Source organism: Capra hircus, chromosome 17, assembly GCF_001704415.2.
Source record: "Capra hircus breed San Clemente chromosome 17, ASM170441v1, whole genome shotgun sequence".
In the NCBI taxonomy this organism is placed as follows: Eukaryota; Metazoa; Chordata; class Mammalia; order Artiodactyla; family Bovidae; genus Capra; species Capra hircus.
Genome location: NC_030824.1, coordinates 41,054,267 through 41,068,476, shown reverse-complemented (window position 1 = coordinate 41,068,476; position 14,210 = coordinate 41,054,267). Strand labels below are relative to the sequence as shown.

Genomic DNA, 14,210 nt, shown 5'->3' with positions numbered 1-14,210 from the left:
CACTACTGGAAAACTTCAAATGTGCTTCCAACTGATGGTTCAGAAACTGATGATTTATAAACTCAAGGTTGATAAAAGCCATCTTTTCTTGAGAAGCACTTTTTTGGTGTCTTAAAATTTATATTATTTATATGAATAAAATATGAAATGATAAAGTGAAAAAGAACTGGTTCTTTCTATTCTTTCTACTTGTTGAAAATTAACTGGCTTTGTAACTTTTCAAATGTCATATTCAATCTGTTTCATAGATTATGATATAGCAAATGAACTCAAAAGCCTTAGTTCCCTACATTAACTTAACTTTTAATATTTTAATTGGAGAGAAATAGTCACATTGAGCTGGCCCAAGTTCATAAGATATTATTTGTTAGGCTTATTTTGGCTTTTTTCCTATTGTCAAATACATTTTCATTGTATAAAATTCAGAAAAAGAGAAAAAAGTCATAATCTCATCACTCTAAGGTATCTACGTTTAATCTTTTCCTACAGGCTTTTTTTTTTTAATGCTCATGTCTGTATTTTTACCCAGTTTAAATAATAACTGAGGAACTTCCCTGGTGATCTGGTGGTTAAGTGTCCATGCTCCCAATGAAGTGGGACAGGGTTTGATCTCTGGTCAGGGAACTAGATTCCACATGCCACAACTAAGACCTGGCATAGCCAAGTAACTAAAAAAAATTTTTTAATAAATAAATAAATAATTGAGATCATATTAATATTAATCCTATATTGTACTTGTTTGACTAAGCATTTCCCCACATCCTTAAAAAGATACTAAGATTAACTTTAAAACTGACACCTGCTATGGACCGTGATTTCCAGTTTGTTGGAAAGAAAAAGTTTTGTATCATTCTTGTGTGGCTCAAAAATATTTGGCTCAAAAATTTATAAAATGAGGCCCGAGGTTGCAATCTGGGCTACTGTACATGGTATGAGAAGGGTTAGTAAAGGTATACATATGCATTTTAAATCATTTGAATAGTGTCTTACTCACTTGTACTATCAATCCAAACAACTTAACCCAAATTCTTAGAGCACACAAAGGATTGGCTTGTTTTACTTTTAAATCTGATGAGTGATAAGGGTGAATTCGTAAAGTTCTGCTATTCCAGTGTCATCTAAACTTCGTTAGGTTTTAAAGTGACTAATGGGGAGTATAAGTCAAATAGCTTAGTATTTATTCCTCCTGAGCAAGTTATTTAATCTTTTTTGTTCCCTGTATCTCTGTATAAAAGGGGGATATTAAAAGTAACATCAGAAGAAATTGCTCTAGTACCTGGCACATACTGATAGCTAACATTTATTTCTTTCTCAAATGAAGCCTTCAAGTGAGCACTGAGGAGTTTTTATAGCTGACTTTGATTACATCTATTCTTCTTAATGCCTCTCAGTCATACTCCCACATAGATACACAAAAGAGTAATAAAATACATTTGATAACGATTTACTAAAGCAAGCATGTGCGTTCCCTGCATTCACATGTAACAGAACTTTAGACTCTTCTTGGGCAACCCTAGCAACCTTCCCTACACACGATTTTTGTTTGCTTTTGTTTTAGTTTTGCTGTGCCAGAGGGTCACTTGAGTGTTCGGTAAATAGTCTGCTCACTCACTGACTAACTCACTGCTTTACAAATGAGTATTTTTTTTTTTTTTAAAGATCATACTATAAAAAAAAGTGTTACATTCTTGAGGACATTACAGGCTTGAAGAATTAATCTGTACCTCAAGAAGGTGACATCTCTACATCGAACTACATAAGCAACAACATACAGTTATTTCTTAGATTAAAAAAGAGCTAATAACATGTCAAACATACCAACATGATATGACTGTCCAGTTGGCAGTTTTGGAACACTGCACAGGGCTGGTCTAACCCCTTGATGTGAACTGATTTAACCATTAATGATAAATATTCCAGTAATAACTGTTAACAATCAAATGAACAGAAGTAGAAATTAACTGGCATATCAAAAAACTAGAATAACAGCATAAAAGTTTTTGTGAGTGAGTGAGTGAAAGTTGCTCAGTCATGTCCAACTCTTTGCGACCCCATGGACTATACAGTCCATGGAATTCTCCAGGCCAGAATACTGGAGCGGGTAGCCTTTCCCCTCTCCAGGGGATCTTCCCAACCCAGGGATTAAACCCAAGTCTCCCGCATTGCAGGAAAGCTTTTTAAAGTTCTAACAAATATGGATTAATTCAAGATTATTAACAATAAAATCAGTATTTCATTTCTCATTTAAGGTTCAATATTTACTGGCTGCTGGAACACACTGCTAGATTATTCCACGGGATGCTCAGGTCATTCTGAGAGAACATCAGAGTGGAGTGAAAAATTCACGATGAGTCAAAGCAAGTTTTACAAACCCTAATGTTCCTCCCTGCACTCTAAAATATCTGGCTACTAATATTTGAAGAGGGTAAAACCACACAATAAAAACACCTAACATATGCTATTTCCTAGTTCTCTAGGAGGAAAAGAAAATAAGACAAGGTAGGAAAGAGTATCACAATGTGAGAATTGAGAGAAGCAGGAAGGAAATAAGAGGACTAAAATCTATAAGACAAATATCAATTTTTTTATATTTATTGAGAAAAAAAAAATCCCCAAAACAAACAAGTAACAGACACCAGTCAGACCAATCATCTTACCTGAAGAGTCCTTGTTTAAAAAGATAAGCACTAATATGACCCCCTTCTAGATATCGGATTTCACAACCAGGCCAAATTTCTTGTAGACTTCGAACTCCTGTTCGTGGAATATAGGCATCTTCTTTGGCTTGAACCACTATGATGAGGCTTGGGTCAACTGGAACTAGGTACAGGATTTTTTAAGATGAAACATATATACTTTGAAGAAGCTCTAAATAAATACTGGTAACCATATTGAAAAGTAAAATGACACCATACAATGCAGTAAGTATGCAAAAAATACTTGCCAAACTAAAACTTTTGATCATTAAGTTAAAAATCAACTATACCGGATATTCCTGGTGGCTCAGTGGTAAAGAATCCACCTGCCTCTGCAGGAGACATGGGTTCTACCCCTGGTCCGAGAAGATCCCACATGCTGTGGAGCAAGCTAAGCCTGTGTGCCACAAGTACTGAGCTTGTGTGCTAGAGCCCGGGAGCTGCAACGACCGAAGCCTGAGCACCCCAGAGCTGAGCACAAGAAGCCGCTGCAGTGAGAAGCCCATGCAACTAGGAGAGTAGCCCCCACTACCTGTAACTAGAGAAAAGCCCACTTGGCAATGAAGACCCAACACAGTGAAAAATAAATAAATAAAATTTAAAAATCAACTATACTAAACCATAACATTATAATACTCATCTCTAATACAATGAGATGAGTATTCTAAAGAAGATACAAACCCCAATGTTTTTAACAAACTAATAAAATGGTCTTGGATTTTCATGGATAAAATGTAAATATACATTTAAATAACTCACTTATCTCAGAAAACACATTGTGGAGCCAATGACAATTGAAATTATAGCATACTTTAAAGATACTTCACACATTTTACCTATCATCAGCATATATTCTCAATTTCATATAAAAATTAATACCTGAGAAATTTGCTACATGAGTACATTCATCCATAACTCCTTTCATAAATATTAAAGATTCTTTCTGAAGATTGTTTCTTCTTTGTTCTTTACTGAGTAGGTGGCATGACTGAGGACGACAACTTGTGTAACTGCTTTTGTTGGTTGAAAGTGTTTGATTGAAGCAGTCCATCTTCGAGGTATCTTGTAACAAGAGTCCTTCTGATGTGGCACTGATAGATGTTCTACTAGATTTATGGCACTCAACAGGTTTTGGGGACACAGCTTGGTCCGTCATATCTAAATTTAAAGTTCTAGAAACCAGATTAAGGTTAGTTAGCTTGTCTGCACTGCTAGGGAAGCGTTTCACGAACTCTTGTCCCATTTTGAAAGAATCTGTCTGAACATATGAAAGAGAGGAAAATGTCATTTAATATAAAATAGGATTTTATGTAACAACCTTGTCAAAACAAAGAGAAAACACATATATCCATCAAGGAATAAATGGACAAGTAAAATATAATACATACATATAATAGATTATTACTCAATCTTAACAGGGAATGAAATTCTGGCATACACTATGCCATAGATGAACTCTGAAGACATTCTGCTATATGACTAAGCCACATACAAAAGGACCATATTATTTGATTCCACTTTTATGAGGAATCTAGAGTAGTCAAATTCATAGAGACAGAAAGTAGAATGGCGGCTGCCTGGGGCTAGCAAGAGGGATGAACAGAGTTTAGTTTAATGGGTACGGAGTTTCAGTTTAGGAAGAGGAAAAAGTTCTGGAGATGAGTGGTGGTGATGGATGGAGGTGATGGTTACACAACGTACTTACTACTACTGAACCGTACACTTAAAAATGGTTAAAATGGTTAATACTAATGAACTGTACATTTAAAAACGGTTTAAATGGTAAATTTTATGTGGTATATATTTTACCATAATTAAAAAAAAACAGAAAAAAAGGTATACAAATCTAATTGAGGACTAAGACAAATTATATTTTATTGCTAAATGTTTCCTACTAAATGGTAGAGAGTATCATTTAGCCTGTGACACATTTTGTTTTGTTTGTTTTGGCTGCACCACTAGGCTCGCAGGATCTTAGCTTCCCAGACTAGGACTGAATCTGGGCCCCCAGCAGTGCAAGTGCAGAGTCCTAACCACTGGGCTGCCAGGGAAATCTTGCTTGGGTCATGTTTGCATTATTACAGTTTTGAAATCCATGATTTGTTTTAACCTTAGAACTTCTAAAATTCTTAGGAGTGTATCCTAGCAGTAATACTTCAGTCACCCCAAATTCTTTTCTTAGGCTGAACTAAGAAAAATTAAAAATTATCAAGAAAAAATATTAATTATTAAAATTCCCAAAGTATAATGCACACTAAATTTAAGAACTTACAATTTAAGTAAAAATAAAGTTTGTCAGATACCAAAAGCAGTCAAAGAAAAGAACAGCCTGGGAAAATATACTTGCAACTTATATGACAAACAGCTAACTGCCTTTACAATGTTGTAGTGGTTTTTGCCATACATTGACATGAATCAGCCATGGGTGTACATGTGTTCCCCATCCTGAAAAGTTTTAAGAATGCAGAATGTCTGGTAATTACAAGTATCTCAAAAGCTAAGATGAGAAAAATACAGAAAATAAGTACTCATTGAATAAATATTATTTTGCTTTGAGGGAGCCAGAAATGAGTCCCTTCCAAGAAATAAGTAATAATGATAAAAGATGTAATTAATACACTATATCTCTTTTAAGTCTAAGCATGCATTTCACCTCAGGACAATTCTGATTTTGACATTCTTAATCTCCTTTGTCTAGAACAGGACCCCATTTTAAGCCATTATTTGAACAGAGTTCATAATCTAAAGCCATTTTTCTCCACAGGATGTATTCATTTTAGTACAGAAGCTGCAAAATGGCAAATGACTAAGTCAGTTAAAAAGAATCCATGGCATAAATATCAATTTACATTAACTGTCAACAAACTTCTACATGAAGCCTAAAAGTTGATACAGTACAGGTGAGAACTAACATGATTCTTCCATGTTCTCAGACTTTGTTTACTAAATAATACTGTCATAAGATCTGAAAAGAAACTTTAATGGGTCTTCCTAAAGCTGCATAATTTTCCAAACAATTTTCCTCTGATTACAGAGCCTGTTCATTCCTTCATTTCTTTTTCCTTTTTTCCATGAAGAGTTTTTTTTTTAAATTTTTTATTTTGCACTGAGGTATAGCTGATTAACAATGTTGTAATAGCTTCTAGGTGAACAGTGAAGAGACTCAACTATACATGCATATGTATCCATTCTCCCCCAAACTCCTCTTCTATCTGTCAATGCTTTTTCAGTCCTTTAACTTTTGAAATATTTTCTTGACATTTTTCCTTGGCCTCAATCAGCCTTGCCAATTTCTAAGCCAGTGCAGCACTTGCCAGAAACAATGGAGTAAGGACTAAAATAACTGTTGTAAGGAAGCCATGTGGATCTTTTGCAAGCCTCTACCACAAAATACTCAGCCCAGGCCCGTACATCAAACATCTCTGTAGAGGCCTTATGCTTGAGTGAAAGTGAGTGTTAGTTGCTCAACTGTGCCTGAATCTTTGCAAGCCCATGCACTGTAGCCCATCAGGCTCCTCTGTCCATGGAATTCTCCAGGCAAGAATACTGGAGTGGGTTGCCACTTCCTTCTCCAAGGGATTGTTCCCACCCAGGGATCGAACCTGGGTCTCCCGCATTTCAGGCATATTCTTTACTGTCTGGGCCAGGAGGGAAACTTGAGTAGTCTCTAATTTTGTCCTGGGATTATTAGCCAGTCACATTTTCAGGTGACCCTTGGTTGGTTGTCTTCTTTAGCTCTACCATACACTTTTGAGATAAGGCTTAAATTCTGTTATGTTCTCATGTACCTCAATTTCAGATTCCAAGCTCATGCTTGGAGGAATAAATATTATTTCTTTAAGGAATATTCTTCCTTTCAAAAGGGATTGAGACAGTTTGATCTCCAGATCAGATCAGCATGGCACCTGAAGTCATCGGCACTTCTCCTCCATACTGGTGTTTCCCCTTCACTCACTCACCCTTCCTCACTGACCCCCTCCTCAGCCCCCACCGCCATCCCACCTGCATCCGGCCCCTGGGGCCACACTCTGCTGACCCTCCCTCTGTCTGGGGCTCACATGGTGGGGGTGTGTGAGAATCAAGGGTGGTCCCTGCCACTCCTTGCAAAGCACCATGGCTGCCTCAGCTGACACTGGGGCAAAACCTCTGCAGTGGGTGCCACCAGCCTCCCTGACTCCCAACTCACCCAGATTATCAGTAACTTTCAAACTGAACATGAAAAACTTTAAAATTCATGAAAAGAATGGCTACTTTAGGAGAGTAATCAGGAAGCAATTCATTTCCCTGAAAATTGGTAAATTAAGGGAAAGAATTAAGCCTTTCCTGTATGAACTGAGGGCTTCCCTCACGGCTCAGAGGCAAAGAATCTGTGTGCCAATGCAGGAGACTTGGGTTGCATCCCAGGGTCAGGAAAATCCCTTAGAGAAGGAAATAGCAACCCACTCCAGTATTCTTGCTTGGGAAAGCTCACGGACAGAGGAGCCTGGCAGGGGTTGCAAAAGATTCAGTTGGGACTTAGCGACTAAATAACAACAATATGAACTGAACTACAAGACAACCAAATAATTAGCAAAGGAAGTGACTTTTTAAAATAAAAGTATCTAAATTAATAAATGAAAAAAAAGGACAGAATTAAATCAGCATTTTGCAACTCTCAATTTAATAGACATAGGCATTAAGCATCAATGGCTTACACCACAGGAAAGAGCAGCCAGACATTACCTGCTTCCTAGACTCTTAACAAAGAACACGGAGGAATATACATGAGAATACAAACAAAAATCTCAGCTGTGAGAAACTCTACAGGTAAATAGCCCATGTTCTTCAACAGATAAACTATAATGAAAAGAAAGGAATGAAGAATTTATAGATTAAAGATACTTAAAAGACACATCAAATAAAAAATGTGTATCTAGGAATGCGTATTTGGACAATAAAATTATCTTAAAGACAAAAGGAAGTAATCACTATAAAAATCAGGATGATGATAACTGAACAGTAGAGGGAGGAGGGCCTTTTGATTAGGACACATGAAAGAGGTTTTTGGGTTGGGTGCTAAGTGCTGAGCTGGGTGGTCAAGTTCTATTCTCGACCTATTACAAATGCATTGAAGGTGAAGGTGAAGTTGCTCAGTCATGACTCTTTGCGACCCCGTGGACTGTAACCTACCAGGCTTCTCTGTCCATGGGATTCTCCAGGCAAGAATACTGGAGTGGATTGCCATTTCCTTCTCCAGGGGATCTTCCCAACCCAGGGATCAAACCCGGGTCTCCCACATTGGAGGCAGATGCTTTAACCTCTGAGCCACCAGGGAAGCTGTAGTAAGCTATACATTAGCTTTGCATGATTGTGGTTAGGACTCTGTGCTCTCACTGCCGAGGGCCTGGGTTCAATCCCTGATCAGGGAACCAAAGTCTCACAAGTCATGCAGCAAGGTCAAAAAAAAAAAAAAAAAAAGAAAGAAAAAAAAAAGATATATATATATAAATTCACAATTCTTTTTAAAAATCTGAATCATTAACCATGGTCAAAATCCACCCCCCCATGTTATGCAAAAGTTAAAAATACTTACTCCACAGTATTCAAGCATGTGAATAATTTCTTCTTCATAAACTGTCTGTGTATAATACTGCTTTTCTAGTTCCCTCCAATTAATTGATTTACTTAGCACGCCCTGAAATAACAAACTACATTAAGATCAGATCACATCTGTACAGCATGTTGTCCAATAGTTTGATTATTCTTACTGTGCAGAAAAAAAATTAACAAAGCAGGCTTGAAATTTCCTATCTTTGGACAAGCCTACTTGTAAGGTTGGACCTTAACTAGAGTCTGGTAATTTAACTAGTAAACAATAGTTCTTTACCCTGATATAAAACTTCCTAAATGGGGGTCACTGGGCCTAAACTGCTGATACAAACAATGCAGTTTCTACTAAACACTGGATTTCCTTCTGGAATTTTAGTGTGTGAGGCTGAGAATACCCAGACTTCAAGGCTAAGGTGAGTTTCATTGATGGACAACAATTTGCACCTATTGTCATAACTCACTGTTGAAGGAATTAAACACATTCTGAAAGACTCCTTTGGAAGCTTATGCTTGGTTTCTTCTGGACTGTACCCTGTGTGCCTTTTTCCTTGGCTGATTTTATAGTGAATCCTTTTGCTGCGATATGTTTTAGTTGAGAATATGAGTACATATTGAGTCCTGTGGTTCCTTCCAGTGAATCTCCAAACCTGGGGGTGATTTTGGGAACCCTTAAAACTATTATGTTTAATTATATATAGCTATCTAAATATTAACTGCAATTAAATTACCGTAGTGAAGACCCCAGATGCTGTGGACCAAGACAGACATGGAATCAATGGCATGGGCTTAGGCCAGTTGGATACTGCTAAGGAAGCCATCTGTAAGATAACACAGAGAGATTCAGTTTAAAGTTCACAGTCATTAAATGAAAAATATTTAAAATTAAGAAATACTTTGGGAGTGGGATGGGGCGGGAGGTGGGAGGGAGGTTTAAGAGAGAGGGGACAAATATATACCTATGGCTGATTCATGTTAGATGTATGGTGGAAGCAATCACAACATTGTAAAGTAATTATCTTCCAATTAAAAAAATATTTTGTATGGTAGTTGGTGAGATAAGACATAAACACAAAGTCTCTCAAACACTCATGAGAATGTCTAGCAACCTCTCCAAATTCCCCAGATCATAAACTCAACAATGACATATAATTGCCTCCTAAAAAACCAATAAAGTATATTAGGAAATTTTAAGTATCTTTAAATTTTAAGACCCTTCACAGAAACCTACTTTCTGCTGGGTAAATATAGAGCAAACATGCTGGGATGTAGATCCTGGGCAGTAGGCTAAGCACACTCATTACTTAAGTGACCTGCTCAGGTGGAGCAAGACCATAAGTAAAAATCTCAGACTTTTGAGGGTGACTGAAAGATGTCAAGAATTTGATGAACTACAAAGCAGATTATATAGCTGATATAAAATGATATAATATGAGAAGTGAAATGTTACTTTTGGCTAGAGGAATTAAAGAAGGCTTCATAAAATTTGGTTGTCTTTTGGGGGAAAAGATAGATGGTGTCTTGTCTTCTATATAAAGAAGATGGTATGATCAAAGGCAGATGGTGAGAAATACAGAGTCTGGTGGGGAAACAGCCAATATACTTCAGTTAGGCTGGTCAATAGGGCATATGTATCCAGAGGAATAGGGTGACAGGTAGGGCTAGAAAGCTTGATCAGGATCAGATCAGCGGTTCCTTTGTTCCACAGATAATGGGGAATTAATAAAGAGATGCAACAAAGTAGCGTTATTGTCAAAGAATTGATTCAATGAAGCTAAACAGTATTTTATAAGATTGATTACAGAGGGTGAGATTTGAGGTAGGGAAACCAGTTAATAGGTAGCAGTCCAGCTTATAAGTTATAACACTCTGACTTAGGTCATAAAAATGGAAACAGTACTAGACAGGAAAATGAATCTTTTCCCACCTTTCAGTTTCAGTGTCTTTAGTTGTTTCAAATTTGAGTTTTTGAAGCTAATTTTATCAGTTTCAGCCTTTGGTGACTGCTTTGAGTTTGAGTAAGTTTTTAAACATAATCTTATAATTCAAATGAATTATAAAGAATATATATCTATAGATATAGATATAAATGTACTGGATGATTGTTATGTCCAAGAAATGAGCCAGAGGGTCATGTTCCTGGCCCTCACTGAATCAACTGCTTTACAGAGAAAATGGACTGCTAGACAAGCAATCACAGTACAAAGAAATAAGTACATGTTACTGAGAAATGAAGTGTGGTCTGGGAATCAGGAAGAGCTTCCCACAGGAAGTATGCTCTAACCTGGAAGCGGAAGGGCAAGCTGCTACCTGGCTAGGTGATAAGGAGTGAGGGGGCAGTAGAGGGATGCACAGCTAGTGCCAGTTCCGTAGTAAAACCTTTGGCAGGTTTTAAGCAGGAGAGAGCAGAGAACAGATTCAGGGGGACCACACTAGTTATAGTGTGGGAAGAAGCTCTTAAGAAAAAGATTGAGGAGAGAAAAGACTATGGAGAAACCAATGAGGAGACTGTACACTCTAGAAAGCAAAGGTAAAATAGGTTGATTGTATGGGGATGAAGGGAACAAAAAATCGAAAAGTGTTTTGCAAATCAGCTATCTTCAGGAATTTAACAGCAAAATAGGCATTTATAGTTGAGATCTGAAAAGCTAATTTTTATTATCAACTTTTAATAAAATATTAAATCTAATACCTGAAATATAGCTGTGAAGTAAGTAGTAAAATCAGTATCTCCATAAATCACAAAAAAATCATTATTTAATAGTTGGAATAAAAGTTTAGAATCTGTTCCTGCAGGATTTCCCTGGTGGTCCAGTGACTGGGACTCTGCACTCTCAATGCAGGAGCCTAGGTTGGATTCCTGTTCAGGGAACTAGATTCCATATGCTGCAACTAAAAGATGCTGTGTGCTGCAATTAAGACCTGGAGAAGCTAAATAAAATAAATAAGAAGAAATATTAAAAAAAATTGGTTTCTGCTTTCATCAAAAGTAAAATTAATTCTATACCTAAAGTGATTTCTTTTCTTTTGGCCATACCATGCAGCATTAGTTCCCTGACCAGGGATCAAACCCACACCCCTGCACTGGAAGCATGGATCTTAACCACAGGACCTCCAGGGAAGTCCCTAAAGTGAATTTGTAAATAATTAGATTCTCTAGACCTTCCACCCACTTCACAACCCTCTTCAGTGCTCACAGCTCACAGGTAAGGAGACAGGGCAATAGTTTGAAGCTGCAGTTTTCTCTGGCATGGGTCTACCGTGAGATGCCCACAGAGGACAAGCCATAAATCCATTACCATGCTGATTCCATAGGTCTTATAAACATAACCACAATTAAATATAAGCTGAAATGAAAATGCTTACGTGTCCTCCCATGGATATTCCGGTCATTCCTAGAGGTCCATAACCCTCCCTCTCCAGCCAGTGCAAGAGAGCTGCAGATTCTAAAACAAGAGCTCCTCCCATCACAAAAAGGTCGGACACATTTTTTAAGCTGGACCTTCTAGCCTCACAAAAGAAAAGAGAAAATTATTTATGTTTTTACATTTTTATACACACAAATTTACAACAGACAGCCAAAATGCATGCTTTTCTTTTAAAGGACCAGATAGCTAAGTATTAATAAAACAATGGTATAAATTGATAAAATTAAATTGCTGCTAACATTGTTCTACATATTAATCACCTAAAACTTAAAAAGTTGTATCTGCTCTACAACATACAACCTTCATTGAATTTCAACTACTGAGCTATTTTGAAATCCAGAGGAGAACATATTATTTATTTGACAGAACTTAAAACTGTTAAAATATATATGGGAAAATAATATTTCTATATTGTCAATTTTTAGTTAAATTACATCAATAAAAGGAAAAACAAATTTACAGTTGTCCATTCTTAGGAAAAAAAATTACAACAGAGCATAAAGCTCACATTTAAAAAAATATATATATATAAAAGAATTGAAACCTAATACTAGATAATTTTTGTAGAACCAGATCAAAAAACTCTTAAATTTGTATGGAAACACAAAAGACCCTGAAAAGCTAAGGCAAAAGAAAGAAAAATGGAGTCTGGAGGAGTCAGACTCTCTGATTTCAGACTATACGGCAAAGCTACAGTAATCAAGACAATATGGTAATGGCACAAAAACAGAAATCTAGATCAACGGAATAGGATAGAAAGCCCAGAAATAAACTCATGCACATATGGTCATTTAATTTATGACAAGCGAGGCAAGAATACATAATGGAGAAAAGACAGTCTCTTCAATAAGTGGTGCTGGGGAAACTGGACAGCTACATGTAAAAGAATGAAATTTGAAAACTCTCTAACACCATACACAAAAATAAACTCAAAATGGATTAAAGACCTAAATGTAAGAACAGATACTAAGAAGTCTTAGTGGACTTTCCTGGTAGTCTAGTCGTTGAAAATCTGCACTTCCATTGCAGGGGGGTACAAGTTTGATCCCTGGTCGGGAAAATAAGGTCCCACATGCTGCATGGTGTGGCCATAAGATTAAAAACCACAAAAACCTATTAGAGGAAAACATAAGCAGAACACTCTTTGACATAAATCACAGCAATATCTTTTTTTTTTTGGCTGCACCACACAGCATGTGGAATCTTAGTTCCATGACCAGGGATTGAACCTGTGCCCCCAAGCATTGGAAACACAGAGTCTTAACCACTGGACTGCCAGGGAAGTCCAGCAATATCACTTTTGATCCATCTCCGAGAGTAATGAAAATAAACAAATGAGGCCTAATTAAACTCAAAACCTTTTGCACAGCAAAGGAAACCATAAACAAAACAAAAAAACAACCCCAAAGGCTGGGAGAAAATATTTGTAAAAAAGGCGACTGACATAGAGCCCACGCAGCTCTATATGAAAAAAACAAAAAAACAGAAAAAAACAACACCCACTCAAAAAAATGGGCAGAACATCACTAACTATCAGAGAAACACAAATCAAAACCACAATGAAGTAACATTTCATACCAGTCAGAATGGCCATTAACAAAAAGTCCACAAACAGTAAATGCTGGAGAGAGTAAGGAGAATAGGAAACCCTCCTATACTGTTGGTTGGAATGTAAATCGGTATAACCACTAAGGAGAACAGTATGGAAGCTCCATTAAAAAGTAAATAAATAACTACCATATGATCCATCAATCGCATTCCTGAGTATATATCTGGTGAAAACCAAAATCCAAAAGGATACACTCATCCCAGTGTTCACTGCAGCACTATCTACAATAGTCAAGACATGGAAGCAACCTAAATGCCCACTGATAGAAGAATTATAAAGATGTGGTATATTTATACAATGGACTATTTATTACTCAACCATAAAAAAGAATGAAATAATGCCATTTGCAGCAACATGGATGGACCTCAAGATTATCGTACTAAGTTAGTCAGACAAAGGAAGACATATCATATGCTATCACTCATATGAGGAATCTAGTTTTAAAAGGATACAAATGAACTTATTTACAAAGCAGAAACAGACTTACAGATATTGAAAATAAACTTATGGTTGCCAAAGGGGAAATGTGAAGGGAAGGGATAAATCAGGAGTTTGGAACAAATGTGCCCACACTACAATATATAAGATAGATAACCAACAGAGACATACTGTATAGCACGGGGAACACTACTCAATATTCTGTGATAACCTATATAAGAGAAGAATCAAAAAAAGATGGATAGATGTATAACTGAATCACTTTGGTGCACACCTAAAACTAACACAACACTGTAAATCAACTATACTACAATAAAATTAAAATAGTAAAAAAGGAACAAGGCAACAAGAACAAAAGGAAAATAAATAGCAATGTAAAAGAATTCAACCTAATACTAGTCTCCTGAATTACTGAAATCTTGACTATTAGAAAAATAATTTTTATAAAAGTAT

The 14,210-nt window shown here is 36.6% G+C and overlaps 1 protein-coding gene and 1 pseudogene across 1 annotated transcript in view; both read right to left on the bottom strand.

The window, feature by feature from the left end:
• Positions 1–14,210, bottom strand: part of ABHD18 (abhydrolase domain containing 18) — a 42,168-nt gene that overhangs the window by 2,374 nt on the left and 25,584 nt on the right. The window contains 5 exon segments of the mRNA XM_013970525.2: positions 2,658–2,820; positions 3,576–3,954; positions 8,269–8,370; positions 9,014–9,103; positions 11,649–11,787. Coding sequence (XP_013825979.2) covers positions 2,658–2,820; positions 3,576–3,954; positions 8,269–8,370; positions 9,014–9,103; positions 11,649–11,787 — 873 coding nt within the window.
• LOC102174959 lies at positions 3,963–6,206 on the bottom strand (annotated as a pseudogene).